Raw genomic sequence first — 17,471 nt, forward strand, 5'->3', positions numbered from 1 at the left:
CTCTCTGCATAAGCCGAACCCAAACACCAACACGGACAGCCAAAAAACTGTGTTGTCCATTTCTTTCTTGTCCTCCGTCCACGTTCTTTTGCATTTATTAAGAAAATAGAACAAAAAAAAATCCCATTTCTGCCTACTTACCTTAATGTGTTAAGAGGCAAGGTAACTCCTCCTTGTCACTTGATCATATATTGGGCTTTTAAAAGTTTAAATAATTATAATCTCAGCATTTACACAAAGCATTCAATGGCTTGACAAACAAATTGTTTCAATTGCCGCAAAATTTTGGACCAAACACGTTTAAGCAATTATTTCTTTTTTCTTTTGCAATAAAGAGTATTATAATTTTTTTATGTGTTAATTTATATAACTTAAATGAAAGATATTTAAATAGGATCATAAAACTCATTAATGTATAAGTTAAGCTTAGACATTAGGTGAGCTCAACTCATTTATGTATCCTGGTAGTTTAGTTAATAATTCATTTAGGAACTTATTTAAAGCTTGATACAGAAAACACTCCATTAAGACGTGAACAAGATTACTTTTATTTAACTAATCAATTCAGCCTATGATGTGATTCAAACCCAACACAACCCTCAAACTTTAACAAGATAACTGATTATAGATATTCTATGAGGTGGTGGTGGGAAATTTTATTTTATTGATATTTAGTATTAGATAATTATCCCAAAATTTACACTCACTGGTGACCATATCCAACGCAATTATATATATATATATTAACAGAGAGCATAATTTCATAAAGAAGTTTTACCTTACCTGTATGCATATATTGAAATGTTAGGCTAGGAAAAAATCAAAGAACGAAAAGTCTATAATACATGTGAGGATGTGCATATTGATCTGTCATCGCTAGATTTAATTTTGCATAAATTTCTTCTGTTTCAGGGGTTAACCTGTCTTCATCATTTCGAACCGCCCATAACTGTTACTATTCTTTAACTTGTACACTTTGCTTTTTGGTAGCTTATTTTCTTTTGAGCTTTGCCTCTATCCCCTCTCATTTAAGTTGGACAAATAATTTTGGGAAAAATGTCATTTTACATGCTTTAATTTATCCTTTTTTTTAAATAACTAATTTTGTATTTCCATCAATTAATAAAAAATTTGTTCAAAAGCATTTTAAATTTAAATTAATTAATATTATTATTAGAAAAACAAATAATAATTTATAAAAAAGTTATTATTATTTATATAAAAGCAATAATTCCGTTGGTGGCGTGAATTAGTAAATAGAGTGCAAACGGAAGGGTTGATAGGGTCGGGAAAACCGAGGCGTGAGAGAGGGGAATGTAGGTGGTGGGGGCTATGAAGCAGCGCCAAAGGCGCAGGCCATCCGATGGCATCACTTTCGCTGATAAAATCCTCGCTTACTCCCCTCTTTCTCGCGTGCATTTTACATATCCATTGCTCTTTTCTTTCTGTTTTTTCTTTTTTTATTTTTTTTTTAAAAATTTACTTCTCTATAAATTACTATAAATTAATACTCCTACCAAATGACTTACTAAAAATTTATGAATTACGGATCCTTTTTTCGAAATTTGTATATTTATTTTCGTACAACTTACTATGAAATAGAATCAAATTATCTTTTAAAACATAAGCAACTAATTAAAAGATATTGATATATAAACGAATTCATATTACATCAACTCAATTTCTTTTTTTAAAAATTTATTTGATACAAATGAAAATGTAATAATATCTTTCTTTAAATTCTGCAGTCACCCTAGCCACCTAAACAATTCAAGTGAAAAATGTGATCATTTCTATCTCGTTTAATAATATATATATATATACTTAATTACTTTACTATATCATATATTGATTTATTTTCAAGTTTGGAGTATGGTTAAAAAGCGTTTAATTCAATAGGTAATAAAATTTATGAATTTTATTATTCTGAAAAAAAATTAATATTTAACTCAAAATTAGGGATTTTTAAAGCTCCTTTTATCTTAAAGAAGGAAGATTACTTGTTCTAGATTCATGATCCAAATGATAAATAAGGGAAAAAAAACCATAGGATAAATATAATTTTGAGGTGTTTAAAAAAAAGGAAAAAAAAAGAAATAGAGGAAACTGTCACGCGCTCTAGCAAAAAGGCAAAGAAATTAGTGAGAAGAATGAAAAGAAAAGAAAGGGGAAGAGAGGGAGAGAGAGGGTGATGAGACTAGAGATACAAAAGAGTGGACTGCTGCTGCCGCTCTGAGTCACTGAGTCCTAACAACTAACAACACAACACGCCCACCATAGTTGCTGCCAAAAGTACCCTTGGCCCCATCCTTCTTACATTGACAACTCTCTCTCTTTTTTTTTTTCCCCTTTTTTTAGTTTAAATTTTACTTTCTACGTCTATTTTTTTAATCCTTTTAATTTATTTATTTATGAATTTATATGTCCATGTCTATTTTCTGTACTGAATAAAATCAGAAACTGTACATATTTTATCCACCTTAATTTTTGGCCTATTCTTTTGTACTACACCAAGGTACCAATGTACACTTTTTTTTCCTCTAATTTTTGAAAGAATTCATCATTATTCAAATAAAAAATCATTTAATTAGTATCGAGGAATGAATTAACGGAAGGAAAAAATAAAATTTTGGACAAAAATGGATATTATTTGTAAGGCAAGTAGAGTTTCAGCTACATTGGGTTGTGTTAATTGTTAGAATTATCTTATTGTTTTATTCAGAAAAAAAAAAGTTGAAAAGAGACGTTGGTTTTTGTTGCATCGAATTGAAAACCCCCCCTTTTGTCTTGGTGGTAGGCCTTCCTCACAGTGAAAAAAGAAAATAAGTCGAAAACTCAAAGCAGAACAAAAAAATAAAAGGAGATAAAGAAAGAAAGCAAAGAGAGAGAAAGAGAGAAGGATGAGGGTTGGGGGGGGGGGGGGTTGGGGAAGTGTGGGTTCTGTACTGTCTTAGCTTGTCCCCCCCACCCAACACAGTATCCTTTCTCTCTCTCTCTCTCTCTCTCTTCAAGTCCAAAAGCCAAAAGCCACCACCACATTGGCTTTTCTTGCCTTTTGTTTCTGTGCTTCCTAAAAGCAATTGTCTATGTCTGCTGCTCCTGCTCCCTCCTCTCAGTACCTGCAAATGGGGGAGGAATCATACTTTGAATTTCTTGTTATTATTTGACACCCTTTTCTTTCAACTCTCTATCCTTTAGCATTCTGGCTTTGGTATCCTCTTTCAAAAACATGACTTCCTTGTTGTTTCTGTTCATCTTCTTCTACTCTTCTCATGTTCTAGCTTTGTGGGTACCCCTTGAAAAAAATATGAAAAATCCCTTGGCAATGATTTTACTTCATTCCCCATTTTTCTCAAGTGTTTAGCTTTCTGGTGTACCTTTTTTATATATACTCTCATTCTTCTCTTTTCTGAAGTTTTCCTGATATTTTGTCTGGTGGAGTTGGTTATGTGGTTGTACTTGCAGTGAGAAGAGAAAATTAAAAAATAAAACTTGGGGCGTTCATGGAAATTGATCTGAACCATGCAGTGAATGAGGTGGAGAAGACTGCACTTTGCAATGGGGACTGTGACAAATCCAGTGCTTGTGTTTACTGTTTGTCCTCTTCATCTTCTTCATGTTCTTCAAACTCAGCTTCGCCTCCTGGTGCCTCTTCCATTTATTTGGAGCTTTGGCGTGCTTGTGCGGGTCCTCTCACTTCACTTCCCAAAAAGGGAAATGTTGTTGTTTACTTCCCTCAGGGTCACTTGGAACAAGTTGCCTCTGCCTCTCCTTTCTCCCCCCTTGGAAATGGCCACCTTTGATCTCCCTCCTCAAATCTTTTGCAAAGTGGTGAATGTCCAGCTTCTCGTAAGTACTCAATTTTTCTTCTTTTACATTGATTTGTCTTTGCCTTCTTCCTATAATTAGCTTCCCTTAAAGGTTATAACTATACCTTTTTCCTTTAAATTTGGGTGCTTAAATTGAAGTCTCCTTTTTTTCCCTTTCAGGCCAATAAGGAGAATGATGAGGTCTATACACAAGTCACTTTACTTCCTCAGCCAGAGGTATATAATTCTTCACTGAAACTATGGCCAATTGGCTTTTTATATTGGTTTTTGAATATTTGAGTGTGTGTTTTACTTGTACAATCTTAGGGAAAATTGTGACTTTTTGGTATTACGTTTTATGGGTGAATGGGGTTCGACAGTGCAACTTCTTAGGATTTTAGTGACTTGAATGAATTCTAGTCAGCATCCTCTTCCTTCTAAGAGGCAGTCCGAATTTATGGTTTTAGTGATTTTAATTTGGGATTTTGTGCAGTTGGGAGGGCCTAATTTGGAGAGCAAGCAGCTGGATGAGCTAGGTGTGGATGAGGGAGGTGGAGGATCACCTACAAAATCAACTCCTCACATGTTTTGCAAGACGCTAACAGCTTCTGACACTAGCACCCATGGAGGGTTCTCTGTTCCACGTAGAGCTGCCGAAGACTGCTTTCCTCCGCTGGTGTGATCTTGTACTTTTAATCTCTCATGTACTTTACCAGGCTGCTTGTTGATCCTAGAGAATTTTTTGTAGATGTAATTGTGTTTGCCTTAATTTCAGGATTACAAACAGACGAGGCCCTCACAAGAGCTTGTTGCCAAAGACCTGCATGGAGTTGAGTGGAGGTTTCGACATATATATAGGGGTAATTCAGATAGAGGTTTTGACATTTCTGTTAGTGGATATTTCTTATAGCATTCAGAATGTGTTTTCAATTGAAAGAAACATTGATGAAGCTTAATTTTTATTAATTTTTAGGTCAACCAAGGCGGCATCTCCTTACAACAGGCTGGAGTATTTTTGTGAGTCAAAAGAATCTTGTTGCTGGTGATGCAGTGCTCTTTCTGAGGTGCGAATAGTTTTTACCAAAAAAGAAATTGAAAGATGCATAGAACTTCTGACAGTAATTAATTAATTCATTATGTTTTCTCCTAAAGTGGACGGCACAATTCTGTATTGATACTTGGAAGTTAGTCGAAGGGAGAAAACTTATAAAAGGAAGATAGAATCATCATTCCAATACTACTGGCGTGATAAATTGAAATGCTTTATGCTACTGGAAAATCTGAAAAATCTATTGACACATGAAATGTAATGGAAGGTTTAGAGTTCTGATGCAGCCATGTGTTCCAATGTCCTAGTTATTTGAAGTTCTCTGATCTTTTTTTGTGTGGACATCATAGGGGTGAAGGTGGAGAGCTGAGATTGGGAATTAGAAGAGCTGTACGACCAAGAAATGGTCTTCCTGATTCAGTTATTGCAAAACAGAATTCATATCCAAATGTTCTTTCTTCAGTGGCTAATGCAATATCCACCAAGAGCATGTTTCATGTCTTCTACAGTCCAAGGTACGAGTCTATTACTGCTTACTTCAAGAACTTAGCTGGTAATTGGCCAGGAAAAAATGAAACAAGAGAAAAGAAATCAGCTGGTAAGTGATTTAAACAAAAAGTGGTAAAATTTTGGTGTGGTTGATCTCCCTCTTGAGCTAAATTGTATTCTAGCATGCGTATAGCACATGCATATTTTATATTAAATTGCATCCGACTCTACTAAGCATGAAGGCTAAGCAATAAAAAGCATTATGGATAAATTATAAAGGAAAAAAATTAAGAACTGGAATAAATTGCATTATTGTATTTGATCCTTAGCTCATTATAAGACTGTAGTGGATTTGCATAGATCCATTGTTAGCAAAGTCCTAATACTCCAGGATTCAAGATAAGAGACAAAGTCCCTTCAGTTCTTCAGCATAATCCTAGCGAATATACGAAATGCAACTGCCTTTACAAATATGTTATTGGACATGCTGCTCGATCAAAAACATAATTAAACTTGTTTGGTGCAAAACCATGGCCACTAGCATAAAGGAGCTTTCAAGTTTCATAATTAATTGTAAGTTGTCCCACAGCAGGAGAGAGTAACAAAGAAATAAAGGAATTACAATAGGGATGGACCTATGACCAGTAGCTTAAGCGTTTGGGTCAAGATGGTGCTTTATCATAATGTATCAAGCCTTGTTCCACTCCCTCAACTTCTCTCCAATGGGTGGTATTAGAGCTATAGGTTTGACTTGGATGGTTTCATGTGACACTTTTGGTGATGGCTTCTTGGTAAGCATGGACATCTGCTTTAGTTGAGTGGATCTGCTATTGGTCAATATAGTTGCAGTGATTGTATCGTAGCGGGGTGGTGTTGGAGATAACAGTGTTATGGTCCTTTCCTCTATATAAATCCTTTATTTCTTTAGAACTTCCCTGTGTGTGACTATTCACGATCAGATGTTAACCTCAAGAGAAGTGACCATCTATATATGCTAATTATTCCATTTAACAAGATTGAAATTCTTAGCCAATTTTCATGAGGCAGACCTAGATAAGAGCTTTTCTCCTCTCTTTAGCTTAAGAACATTTATCGAAGGCTAGGCAAAAAGAACATAGATGACTTTGAACTTTGAGTTTATACATTGATTTACCAGCTGGTTAGAGCCTGGACTTTTCTGAATACTAACCACCTCCAGCAATCTTTCAAAAATAAATTCATGAATGAGACAATACCGAAAAAACGTATGTGGAGCTGTTTTTCTTGTCATTACTCATTTTCCCTATAAAGTATATTACTGACATTAATGGATTAAAACAGTTGGCACAAGCCAAAGATGTTAGGAAAAAAGGCTGCAGGTTGCACTGCTTTAAACCTCATTATATTCTATTCCCATTGCTGTTCTCATATGATTTAGCCTTGTTGGGATACTACTGTAACAATAAGCATAATGCAAACTTTGTGAATCCTTGCATTCAACTCCCTGGTCATCTTTGGAGATTTTATTTTCTTTTATGTTTGGCCCTACAATTCCAGAGGATTCACCTAATGAAATCTTGAATAAAGAAGGATTTTGGGAATGTGAAAATGAACTAAAAGCAGAGCACAAATATTGTTCTTTACTAGGTTGAAAATTTTAGTGCTCATGGGAAGTATCAAAAGAGAAACTGATGCTTGAAGTAGTATGAGGAGCTTTGCAATAACTGAATGCCTGAATGGTACATTTGAAAAATATTCAGGCTATTTTAAAACTGACTGCAAAGCAGCTCCTACGATTAAACTTTTTGATTATAAGTAGCTCTAGAAAATTGCATTCCAGGTACATTCTGGAAGTTTGATATGCATTTTGTCATGTTGGAATATGATTCAGTTTTTGTGTTGCCGAGCTTGTAAACCTTTTTGAAATGCGTACTCAGATGCATATGATGTGAAATGAAATGGTAAGCCTGTTCAAATTGCTGAAATGCAGGGCCAGTCATGCAGAGTTTGTTGTACCCTTCCAAAAGTATATTAAAAGCATCACTAATCCAGTGTGCACTGGAACAAGATTCAAAATGAGATTTGAAATGGATGATTCGCCTGAGAGAAGGTCTTGTTGAACTAATTGCAGATCATGACTAAAATCAACTTCCTTCCTGTTTCATTTCCCATTTACCCCGTTAATAGTTTTATTTTGAGAATATAATCTAGTAACTACTTTCCTGCAGATGTAGTGGTGTGGTGACGGGAATAGGGGACTCAGATCCTTATAGATGGCCCAACTCAAAGTGGAGATGCTTAATGGTGAGTTCCTAATATTAGCTTGTCTACTTATGCTTTTGTTTGTATAGTTTATCAGGTGTAGTCTCTATCACAACACTTGACAAGTTTATATATATGGTCTTCATCAGAACACTTTACATGCGTACATATGTATGTTATGCAGAACACTGAGGAACTCTGATAAACTATTTTTTAAGAATGGCAAGTAATTGATGCACAAAACAACTATGAAGGTGTCCAAATTCACTATATTCCAACTGTCTGATCGAAAATCCATTTGTACCTTCTTACTTAAGAGTTCTGTAGCGTCATTGTCAAAAACTTTTTTCCAACTTGGCTCATGTTTGGGGTTGATTTTAGGATTTAAAAATGAAATAAAATAAATTGTTCCTATCATCAGACATTGAGGCCTTCAGTTTAAATGCATAGACATGCACATGTTTTTTTTTTTTTGTTTTTTCTATCTTTGCATTTTTTGTGTTGATACATGGAAGAAGAAAAATTTAAAGCTATAAAATGGATCTTGTATGACATTTTAAGATCTTTATTATGACATTTAACAGGTTAGGTGGGACGAAGATATTGTGAGTGATCACCAAGAGAGAGTGTCCCCTTGGGAAATTGATCCTTCTGTCTCTCTCCCACCCTTGAGTATTCAATCTTCACCAAGGTTGAAGAAACTGCGGACAGGTCTGCAGGCTGCTCCACCTGACACCCCCATCACAGGTATGAATCTTTTAACTAGAATGGTTGTAGTGTTGCAATTCTTGATTTATATGTGCATTCTTTAAAATGTTCTTTTCTTCAGGAGGGGGTGGATATTTGGACTTTGAGGAATCAGTAAGATCCTCTAAGGTCTTGCAAGGTCAAGAAAATGTAGGTTTCGTATCACCCCTATACGAACGTGATACTGTAAACCGCCCGCTCGATTTTGAGATGCAGTCTCCAGCACATCAAAGTCTTGTGTCAACAGGAATTGAAAAGACTAATATTAGTGAGTTTCTAAGGGCTCGCACCACCACTTACACAGGCTTTGCAGAATCTAATGTGTTTCCGAAGGTCTTGCAAGGTCAAGAAATTTGCCCATTGAGATCCCTAACACAGAAGGCTGATCTTAACCTTGGCATTTGGGCAAAAACCAATCTTGGTTGCAATTCTTTCAACATGCATCAAGCACCCAAAACCAATTGCTATCCGCTGGCATCAGAAGGCCTTCGAAATATGTATTTTCCTTATAGTGACTTTTACAAAGCTGGCCAGGATCCTACAATGAGCTCTTATACATCTACGTTTCTAAGAGGCAATGTCTCGTTTAATCCTTCGTCAGTTAAGACGGGGATTATTGTGGACAGTGTCAGAAAACCAAATCCATTGAATGAGCATAAGCCATTAGAGAGTATTGCGAGTCCTGCTTTTAGGAAAAGTTTGAGGAACCAACAGGATGACTGCTTCAAAGGAAATGTGGCTGGATGTAAACTCTTTGGGTTCTCCTTGACTGCAGAATCACCCACGCCAAACTCACAAAATTCTGGTAAGAGGAGTTGTACGAAGGTAAGTTATCTTATGGTCAAAGTGAATTTAACTTTACCTCCTATTGCTCTGATAGTGACTTTGACTTGACCAAGTGAAGGTTCACAAGCAAGGCAGCTTGGTTGGAAGAGCCATTGATCTCTCAAGACTGAATGGATATGAGGACTTGATGACTGAACTAGAACATCTATTCAGTATGGAAGGCCTTTTAAGAGATGCTGATAAAGGGTGGCGAGTTTTGTATACTGACAGTGAGAATGATGTAATGGTGGTTGGAGATGACCCGTGGCAGTATGTTTCACTCTCCTTGCTATCCAGTATTCAGTTTGTTGCATGCATTATAATAATTATGCACATCCAATGTCTTTATGGCGTTGTCCATTAAAGTCAAATAGTAACTGAGATGTTAGATCTTTTTGCTATACTTTCTCCCTTTTACAATTCATTTGAGCATTGCATCATTTCTTTGAGCTTTGCACAATTAAAACGCATGTTAGTGATGCCACAATGTTTTGTTCTCATCGAATTAAATGAATCCTTGTGGTCAACAAATCTAGCAGGCAGGGTGAATAAGAAGCATAGGCCAAGGGGCATGACTAAATGAGAGTTTGGCATTTTCATTGCATGCTCTTATCTGGACCTCCCATATTTTATGGCTCAGTAAGAAAAAGAAAGCAACTTCTTTAAAATCATAAATCGAAGATTCATGAATGATTTTTGTATTGTTAGACACAAGCTTGGAAAGCAGTAAGACAGGAAACTAGAGACGGGGGCTAAGAAACTTATAACAATGTAATAAGTAATTCTTCATAGTGTTCATCAGCCCTGTTCGGAAGGGAAAACTGCTCAAACCTTGTTTGCAAAGTTTCAAATGCTCATTGAAACTAGTTGACTTATGCTGTGTTTAAAATATCCTTGCATATGATGAGCTTTTTCTGTTTGCAGTGAATTTTGTGACGTGGTGTCCAAGATCCACATATACACCCAAGAAGAAGTGGAGAAGATGACCATAGGAATGGCCAGTGACGATACTCAGAGCTGTCTGGAGCAAGCACCAGTGATAATGGAAGCATCTAAGTCTTCCTCAGTGGGCCAGCCAGATTCCTCTCCAACAGTTATAAGGGTATGAGGATCGGTGTTTGTTTTTAGTGTTGTGTTGTGTTTTGCAATGTGTGCACAACTTGTTGAACCCTTAAGCTATCTAGCAAGTATTTGACATCATCGAATGAACATGTCGGAAGCTAAAAGTGGCCTTTTCTGGCCTTATGGTATTTGACAATTGAACTTGATTGAAGTGATTCAAGCCTGGTGCTTTGTGGAGTCATCAACAATGTGTGGCACCATAATCGGATCCATGCACTGTCTCTTAGAGGGTCATTTCAATGCGTGATTTGTGGTAACAATCCACATGAATTAAAAACCGCTTTTACATTTCGGCCATGACTCTCAAAATTGGCTTTCCGTTTTTTCTGAGCAAAAACTTTTTGTTTTCTGAAACCTCAAAGTGTTTGTTCTCCCTTGGGACCTTGCAATGCGCAGGAGGTTTATGTTGTCGGCAACTGCTTACAAGCTGCTACCTTTTTTCTTTGAAAAGATTTGCTGCCCCTGCCCCTGCCCCTGCCCCATCCCACCCTCCATAATTTCTGATCAAAAGAACTAAGCCTAATTTGGGTAAAGGGCGGACTCGGGTGCCAATCACCCCGGACCTGTTCATCGCCCTTCATCACTATCACAACAGATGAATGAGGCTAGCAGGTGATGAGGCTACTCATACCGCCACCATCAATCACGGCGGGCTCTCGCTTATAGATTTTGTGATATAATTGATTTAAGACTAACCATAGATTAACCATATTAATCTACGACGAACCCTGATTCTCTGTTCATCAACAAAAGGTCATAAAATGCAATCCGAATCAATAGCTAGCTGTTTTATGAGAAAAAATATTATTTTCATGATTTGTTTTCTGTAGTGTCTACACGCAAGCAAATCTTTAGTATTGTAATGACAATTTTCACAGTCTCCTTAGTTTACTGCTGCTTAAAAAGCTCACGACCAATGACCATTCTTCTGATTTCGCTAGTTCCTGCCCCAATTTCATATAGCTTGGCATCTCGAAGCAGACGGCCCGTCGTGTACTCATTTACATATCCATTCCCCCCTAGACATTGTATAGCCTGCAAAGTCGAACATGAACACAAACAAATGGTTTGATAATACATTAATAGCATTAATCAGATCACAAAACTACAGAATATGCTAATGACCTCCATGTATCGGTTTGACACTTTCAGAAAGAGCAAGATGTGAAAAAGGTCTAGGCTGAATTAGCAAAATACCAATTGACTGGATACTCATGTGCTCTATGATACATGAATGGAGAGCTGAAGAGGCAAACTGCAACCACTCTTCAGTCTTGTCAAAGTTCACATGCTTATATACCTTTTGCAGATCAACATGTTATTATCATTTTAAGCATGAGGTCAGCTTTTAGTCTGCACGTCTTAATACTAGTTGCATTATTGCATAAACAACATAAAAAGAAAAATGTGAATAAAAATAAATAAATCCTTCACCTGCAAAGCAACTTGAGTGGCTCTTTCAGCTGCCCAAAGTATAACTCCAGCGCAGTCCTGAAATTTTGCATCCAGAAAAGTTATGGCATGCACGAGTTTAAGTGTGCTATGCTGCTATATGAGGACATAAACCTCTCTAATTTATATTCCATGAAGTGATCTATCATCAAAAGAATTCAAGATAACAAAAATTGAACATCAAAAGCAAAAAGAAATGTGTTGTGAATTAAAGCTGTTTCCACATACTGATTTAAGTATCATAAACAAGAAGGTGATCGGATAAAAAAAATGTGAAGGAAAGAAAATTAGAAGACACAATCTTCCCATGGCATCTACTCATAAAACCTTGTTGAATTTGAGCAAGTTAAAACCATTATGAACCAGCTTTGTAGCATTTATACACACTTGATCAACTGCCTTAAGCTAGATGTGTGAATTAGATATATTGCACAAAAAGGTGCCCATGCAACAGATGAACAAACCATATGGAACATTATACTAAGTTGTTCATCTGATCTATTAAGGGCCTTCAATTGTGACTACCATGTTTTGTCATTACAGCAGCCGTTAATTATATGAGATATATTCATGTGCGTGTGAGCAATGCAGAAAACAAATACTGGCTACATGAAAGTCTGGCACATTACATGAATCTTTCACAATGCTGCATTTGGCAAGGGTCAAATAGAGCATACTCACTGTTGTCGAACAAATGAAAATTTAATTTAAAAGCAAGAGAGAGAGAGAGAGAGAGAGAGGGAACTCCATGTTATCTGATTGCGGAGCAGATAGCATTTGCAATACCTTTTTATTGGAGAGGGGGAAAATAAAAGAGATTAAATTTAAGCAAGTTGAATGTAGTAAGAATTCATAGTAATTGCGAATAGCCAAGAAAAATGTAGGCAATCACCCACCACCAGCAACACCCCCACCACACCCCACAACCCCCCCCCTTAAAAAAAAAAAAAGAACCTCTGTTAAGGGCTGCATTATTAAAAGACAATTTGATGATAACACTATATAATGGACCTCGCAATATTGCACATAAAGACCAGATTGGAAGAACTTATCAACTTTCATACAAGAATAGGTACATACAATTTTTCAGATCAGGAATCGGGAGAATGGGAAAAGAAAAGGAATTAAACCTTAGGGTCAACTCTTCCATTGTCGCAGTCCCTTGCAACAGAATACACGTAGGACCTGAAAAATGAAAGTTAACAACTTCTGCCATATGAAAAGTAAATTCAGAAAGACTCTAGAATTTATACATCACAGTGCTACACCTTGATGATTGTAGAGACGTATACATGTCAGCAACTTTACCCTGTAATAGCAGGGTAAGAACATTAATCTAAGATTCCAAGACAAGCATCCACAGGACATTATCAAGATAGCTTCTGTTAACAATAATTACAAACCTGTATAAACTGAAATTCCCCAATGGGGCGGCCAAACTGCGCCCTTTCTCGTATGTAAGGAAGAACAACATCAAGACATGCCTGCATTATACCAAGGGGCCCAGCCGCCAAAACAAGTCTCTCCAAATCTAGTCCTGACATTAATACATAAACCCCTGCAACAAGCCAAAACCAACAATTACAATATAATACAAGCAAAAGTTATAATTCCTCACTACCAATGAAGAAACATAAATGCAAACAACTTTGCATAGCACTTGCATAATCAAGAGTATCCTCCTCTAGCAGTTTTTTTCTTTTTAAATACTCTTTGCTTCTAAAGCAGATTTTCTTCAAAAAGTAGAGCAGAGGGATCATGTTCAAAATCCCATGGCATCATCTGATTAGGCAGCTGTGCTATCACTCAATATTCCTTCCTATAACCTGAAGAGGAGGGAAAAGCTTTTAGAGGCAAAACCTTTTCCTTCTTTTCCAAGAACATTTTCTTCTGGAACAAAGCAATTCTGAAAGACAAGCTCACATCTGCTCAGACCATCACCATTATTAGTATGAAAGGGAGAAGCAGAAATGGACTTCAAAATATATGACTTCATTTACAGCAGAGCAGACATACGTATCACTTCCTCGCATCCCAAGTTTGTCTAATTTCTGAGCAGTACTGAATCTGCATATTATCAAAATATCAAAAGATTAATGAATAAATCTAATTTCTAATTTTGCTATTATATTCCTGTCCTAGATGCAAGTCTCATTTTATCTTTAAAGAAGATATTTTAGGAAAAATGCATATATGTTGGAGATAATACCTCCATTTTCTTTGGGGAAACAAAATTATTTGAACAAATAAAGAGTATATTGATTTCTGCCTTGATGTATTTAAAAGCAACCCAGGCACGCAATCTGCCATTTAGTAAAGGATACTCAGGTTCCTACTCTCTACAGTCCAATTGTTAGTGTTCCATATACAACATCCAAAAGCAAGACTACTTAACGTATGGGCTATCACCCCAAATGTACAAGTTTTATAATAGACAAATGGTTCAACTTTCCCATCTTTTAAAATAGAAGACAATGAGATAGCTCGGATGCAAGTACCCAGGCATTCCCTTCTCAATAATAAATGCTGTGATTCCTTTTGAGCCAGCTGTGACATCTGTTTTTGCATAAACAACCTGAAAGATTTGATGAATCAGTATAACACGAGAATTGATGCATTTCAAAAAAAAACACAAGAATCAATGCAGAAGAACAGTTGTATGCTGAAAGCGGAGACTAACGCTATCCACATGAGACATAGCTTTTTACAATCAGACACGCAAGAAAGGGAGTTTACCACTTATCCATGTCAGAAGGGGGGAGGGGGGAAAAAACAAAGAAAATGTAAGCATATTCAGAAACTCTTAGCTTTAGCTCAATGGTGGGTAAGAGTTGGAACTTGGTAGAAACAAAAAGACACAGACAAAGCGTTCATCAACAGAATTGTTTCTAGTACAAAGTCAATTCTGGCAGTCTTTGTTGTTGTATCAATAGAGTACAGTATACAGCCTTTTACTTTAGCTTAATGAGGGTTAAAAGAGAATTACACATTCTGGAAGCAAATATATTTAGCAAAATTAATCAAGTAACACCAGCATACAAAAAATTAACCATAGCCATGCCTAACAATGTAAATATATTCTCAATAGAAATACCAATGTTTGAGCAACTGGACCATTAGTGCACCACATCTTGTTCCCATTGAGAACATAGCCCCCACCAACTCGATCGGCTTTGCACTTCATGCTAACAACATCAGAGCCAGCTGCAGAGAATGCAAAACAGATTAGCCAGATAAAATGATCAAGAGCTGTGCAGCTTGAGCAATGTTTAGAATTGTAAGGCATAATCTTAAGAAAGGTTCTAGGAAGTTACAATTGGGTTCACTCATTGCAAGAGCGCCTACATGCTCTCCACTGATGAGCTACAAAAAGAGAGATGGTGGGTATGTCATCAAGGAGATAGAATCCAAAATAAAGAATAATACAAGGGGCAGGGCACTGACTTATAATACCATCCTAATCAAAACCAAAGAGAGAAGATTACATTGGTACACATAGTGTTGGAGGGAAGCCAGAGAGAAAGGGATCACAATATCAAAATATTCTATTAAATGTAAAAATGTTATTGAGGGGGCAGAAAGGAAACAAACAGTTAACGAATACTAACACATTGAAAACAAGTCCTAATTATAAGAAACTCCAGTTTGACCATAAAGCAATATAAAAAATCCCAGGCAATTCTGATTATAGCAATACATTTGCCAGAAAATACTGTACAACATAGCACGATGATCAATGAACACTATTGTTCTACAAACGTACAAAAAACTAGAGTCTTTGGATAAAACATGTCAGCAATAAAACACTGAATTGGAAATTAATGAAAATGAAACACTAGAAATAGAACCTTCGGCAGGTACATCTCTTTCTGTGCAGGGCTTCCATTCCTCACCTACAAAACCATAAAAAAAAAAAAAAAAACCACCTTAGGACCCTCTTAGAAGACAGTAGATGTAACTAGAACAACATAGAGTTAGTTATTTGGTTTACCAACTGATTGATGCATAGATTAGAATGAGCACCAAAGGAAAGACCAACAGAGCCCGAAGCTCGGCTTATTTCTTCCAATGCTATGCAATGATACAAGTAACCAAGACCAAGTCCCCCATATTCCTCTACAAGAGAATCACAAATGCAATTTTCAGGAAAACAAATAAACCAACGTTCCAGGCCTAAGCAAAATGAGTTTAGAATAAATGAATTCAAAAAACTAATATGGAATTCATTTCGTTTCACAGTTCTTTGGTCATCCTTTGATCGGAAAAAGTGATAAGTTTTTACCTGGGGCAGTTATTCCATGGAGATTAAAATCTCCCATGAGTTTCCATAAATTAACCTCCTGGAGAATGGAGAAGCAACTATATTCAAAGAAATCAAACGAAAAAAAAAAAAAACAAATCCAAAGCAAAAAGGAAAGGACACCAAAAACGAAGAAAGGTAAGTTGAATTCGAACCTTGGGGAAGGAATTAGATTGGTCTATTTTGGAAGCATGAGGAGCAATATTTTCTTGTGCAAATTGCCTAACACTTTCCTTAAACTGCCACCATTACCCCACAAAATGGAAATTAAAGAAAATGTAAGATCAAAAACTGGACATGAAATCCAACCATATGTCAAACGTAAAATCCCAATTTTTTATTTTTGGAAAAACAATTGAGAAATAGAGAAGAGAGACCTGTAACTGAGTGTCGTCGAAGAGCAAGGAGGTTGAGGAAAAGAAAGCGCGTTGTCTTTCTTTTCTCAAAATTTTGCCACATAAAGACCTTGCTGCCGATATCCTCTGCATCCTTCTGCACTTGTCTATTTTTCTTTGCCTGATCCTCTCTGTTCTACTATAATTTAAATACTGAGAAGTGAGAAGAAGATGAAGAAGACCGGAAATATGGCTCGTTTCCTAGTTATAGGATTACTACACTCAAGTCAAATATTAGAGAAATTCTGGTACCCGTTTTGCCGACTGACGCGTGGTGATTTTCTATTGGTGGGAGACACTGGCCCGGTCGTTTTGTTCCTGAGCTGGCTCAGTTTGCGCTGAGTTAATGGGTACCTGACTAAGCAGTCCGATAGTTGAGTTGTCGAGGCTTATGCTTTTTATATTATTTTTTATTATTCATTCTTTCACTTTGAAGTTTCAGTTTGCAAGAGTTTGGAATTCCACGTTGGTCTGGATAAGGACAGAGAACTCATTTCCTTGTCCTTTGGATCCGTTTCATGAGACGTGTCCCTCTACGTTACGCTATCTGCGGGTTCGCAATTGGGTAATTTTGTCAGTTTCAGTTGTCATATTTAAAAATTAAGTAAATTAAATATTTTCAAAAAATTAATTAAAATTATCAAACATAAAATATAAAAGAAGATTTACTCGATAAATATCAAATTACTTAGATCGATTTGATTTTAAATAAAAATATTAAAATTTTATTTTTTTTGTAAATTATAATATCAAAATTTATAAATTTTATTTATAATTATAAAATATAAAATAAAAATTAATAATGAAAATATATATTTTATATAATTTTAAAAATAATATATAAAAAATATTATATGAGAATTAGTTTAATCTTTTGATCAGTTTGACTTAAAAAATTTATAATTAAAAACTAATTAAATAATCCAATTAAATCAAACTTTTTGAACTAATAAACTCAATGGATTAATTGGATCGAATCATTTTACTCAAATGACATTCAATTCAATTAAATCATTGATCCGATTCAATTTTACTTACCTTTA

At 35.9% G+C, this 17,471-nt stretch overlaps 2 protein-coding genes across 4 annotated transcripts; one reads left to right on the forward strand and one right to left on the reverse strand.

Annotated features, from left to right (window-relative positions):
• Positions 1–2,975: 2,975 nt before the first annotated feature.
• On the forward strand, positions 2,976–10,441 carry ARF4 (auxin response factor 4). Its single transcript, XM_021423488.2, is given in 14 exon segments — positions 2,976–3,779; positions 3,781–3,849; positions 3,990–4,046; positions 4,303–4,485; positions 4,585–4,669; positions 4,783–4,873; positions 5,208–5,372; positions 7,316–7,435; positions 7,554–7,629; positions 8,172–8,334; positions 8,417–9,159; positions 9,239–9,429; positions 10,084–10,253; positions 10,256–10,441. Coding segments are annotated over 14 exon segments (2,421 nt in total). The 5' UTR covers positions 2,976–3,503; the 3' UTR covers positions 10,288–10,441.
• A 627-nt stretch (positions 10,442–11,068) lies between these two features.
• On the reverse strand, positions 11,069–16,834 carry IVD (isovaleryl-CoA-dehydrogenase). Of its 3 annotated transcripts, XM_021423490.1 has the most exons (16): positions 16,681–16,834; positions 16,411–16,567; positions 16,189–16,272; positions 16,016–16,073; positions 15,725–15,849; positions 15,582–15,626; positions 15,048–15,096; positions 14,828–14,937; positions 14,232–14,308; positions 13,750–13,800; positions 13,594–13,658; positions 13,137–13,291; positions 13,002–13,042; positions 12,864–12,918; positions 11,716–11,772; positions 11,323–11,581 (listed from the first exon to the last, which is right to left on the reverse strand). In XM_021423490.1, the coding sequence occupies exons 2-16, from the start codon at positions 16,519–16,521 to the stop codon at positions 11,399–11,401; spliced, it is 1,266 nt and encodes a 421-aa protein (XP_021279165.1). In that variant the 5' UTR covers positions 16,522–16,567; positions 16,681–16,834; the 3' UTR covers positions 11,323–11,398. The 3 variants fall into 3 exon arrangements, with proteins under 3 accessions (XP_021279166.1, XP_021279165.1, XP_021279164.1); XM_021423491.2 differs by lacking the exons at positions 11,323–11,581; positions 16,681–16,834 and adding an exon at positions 11,069–11,316 and having other exon boundaries at positions 16,411–16,653; XM_021423489.2 differs by lacking the exon at positions 16,681–16,834 and having other exon boundaries at positions 16,411–16,655.
• Between the last annotated feature and the right edge of the window lie 637 nt (positions 16,835–17,471).

The sequence above is a fragment of the Theobroma umbraticum genome, unplaced genomic scaffold, assembly GCF_002168275.2.
Source record: "Theobroma umbraticum cultivar Fairchild unplaced genomic scaffold, ASM216827v3 scaffold_95.0, whole genome shotgun sequence".
Classification (NCBI taxonomy): Eukaryota; Viridiplantae; Streptophyta; class Magnoliopsida; order Malvales; family Malvaceae; genus Theobroma; species Theobroma umbraticum.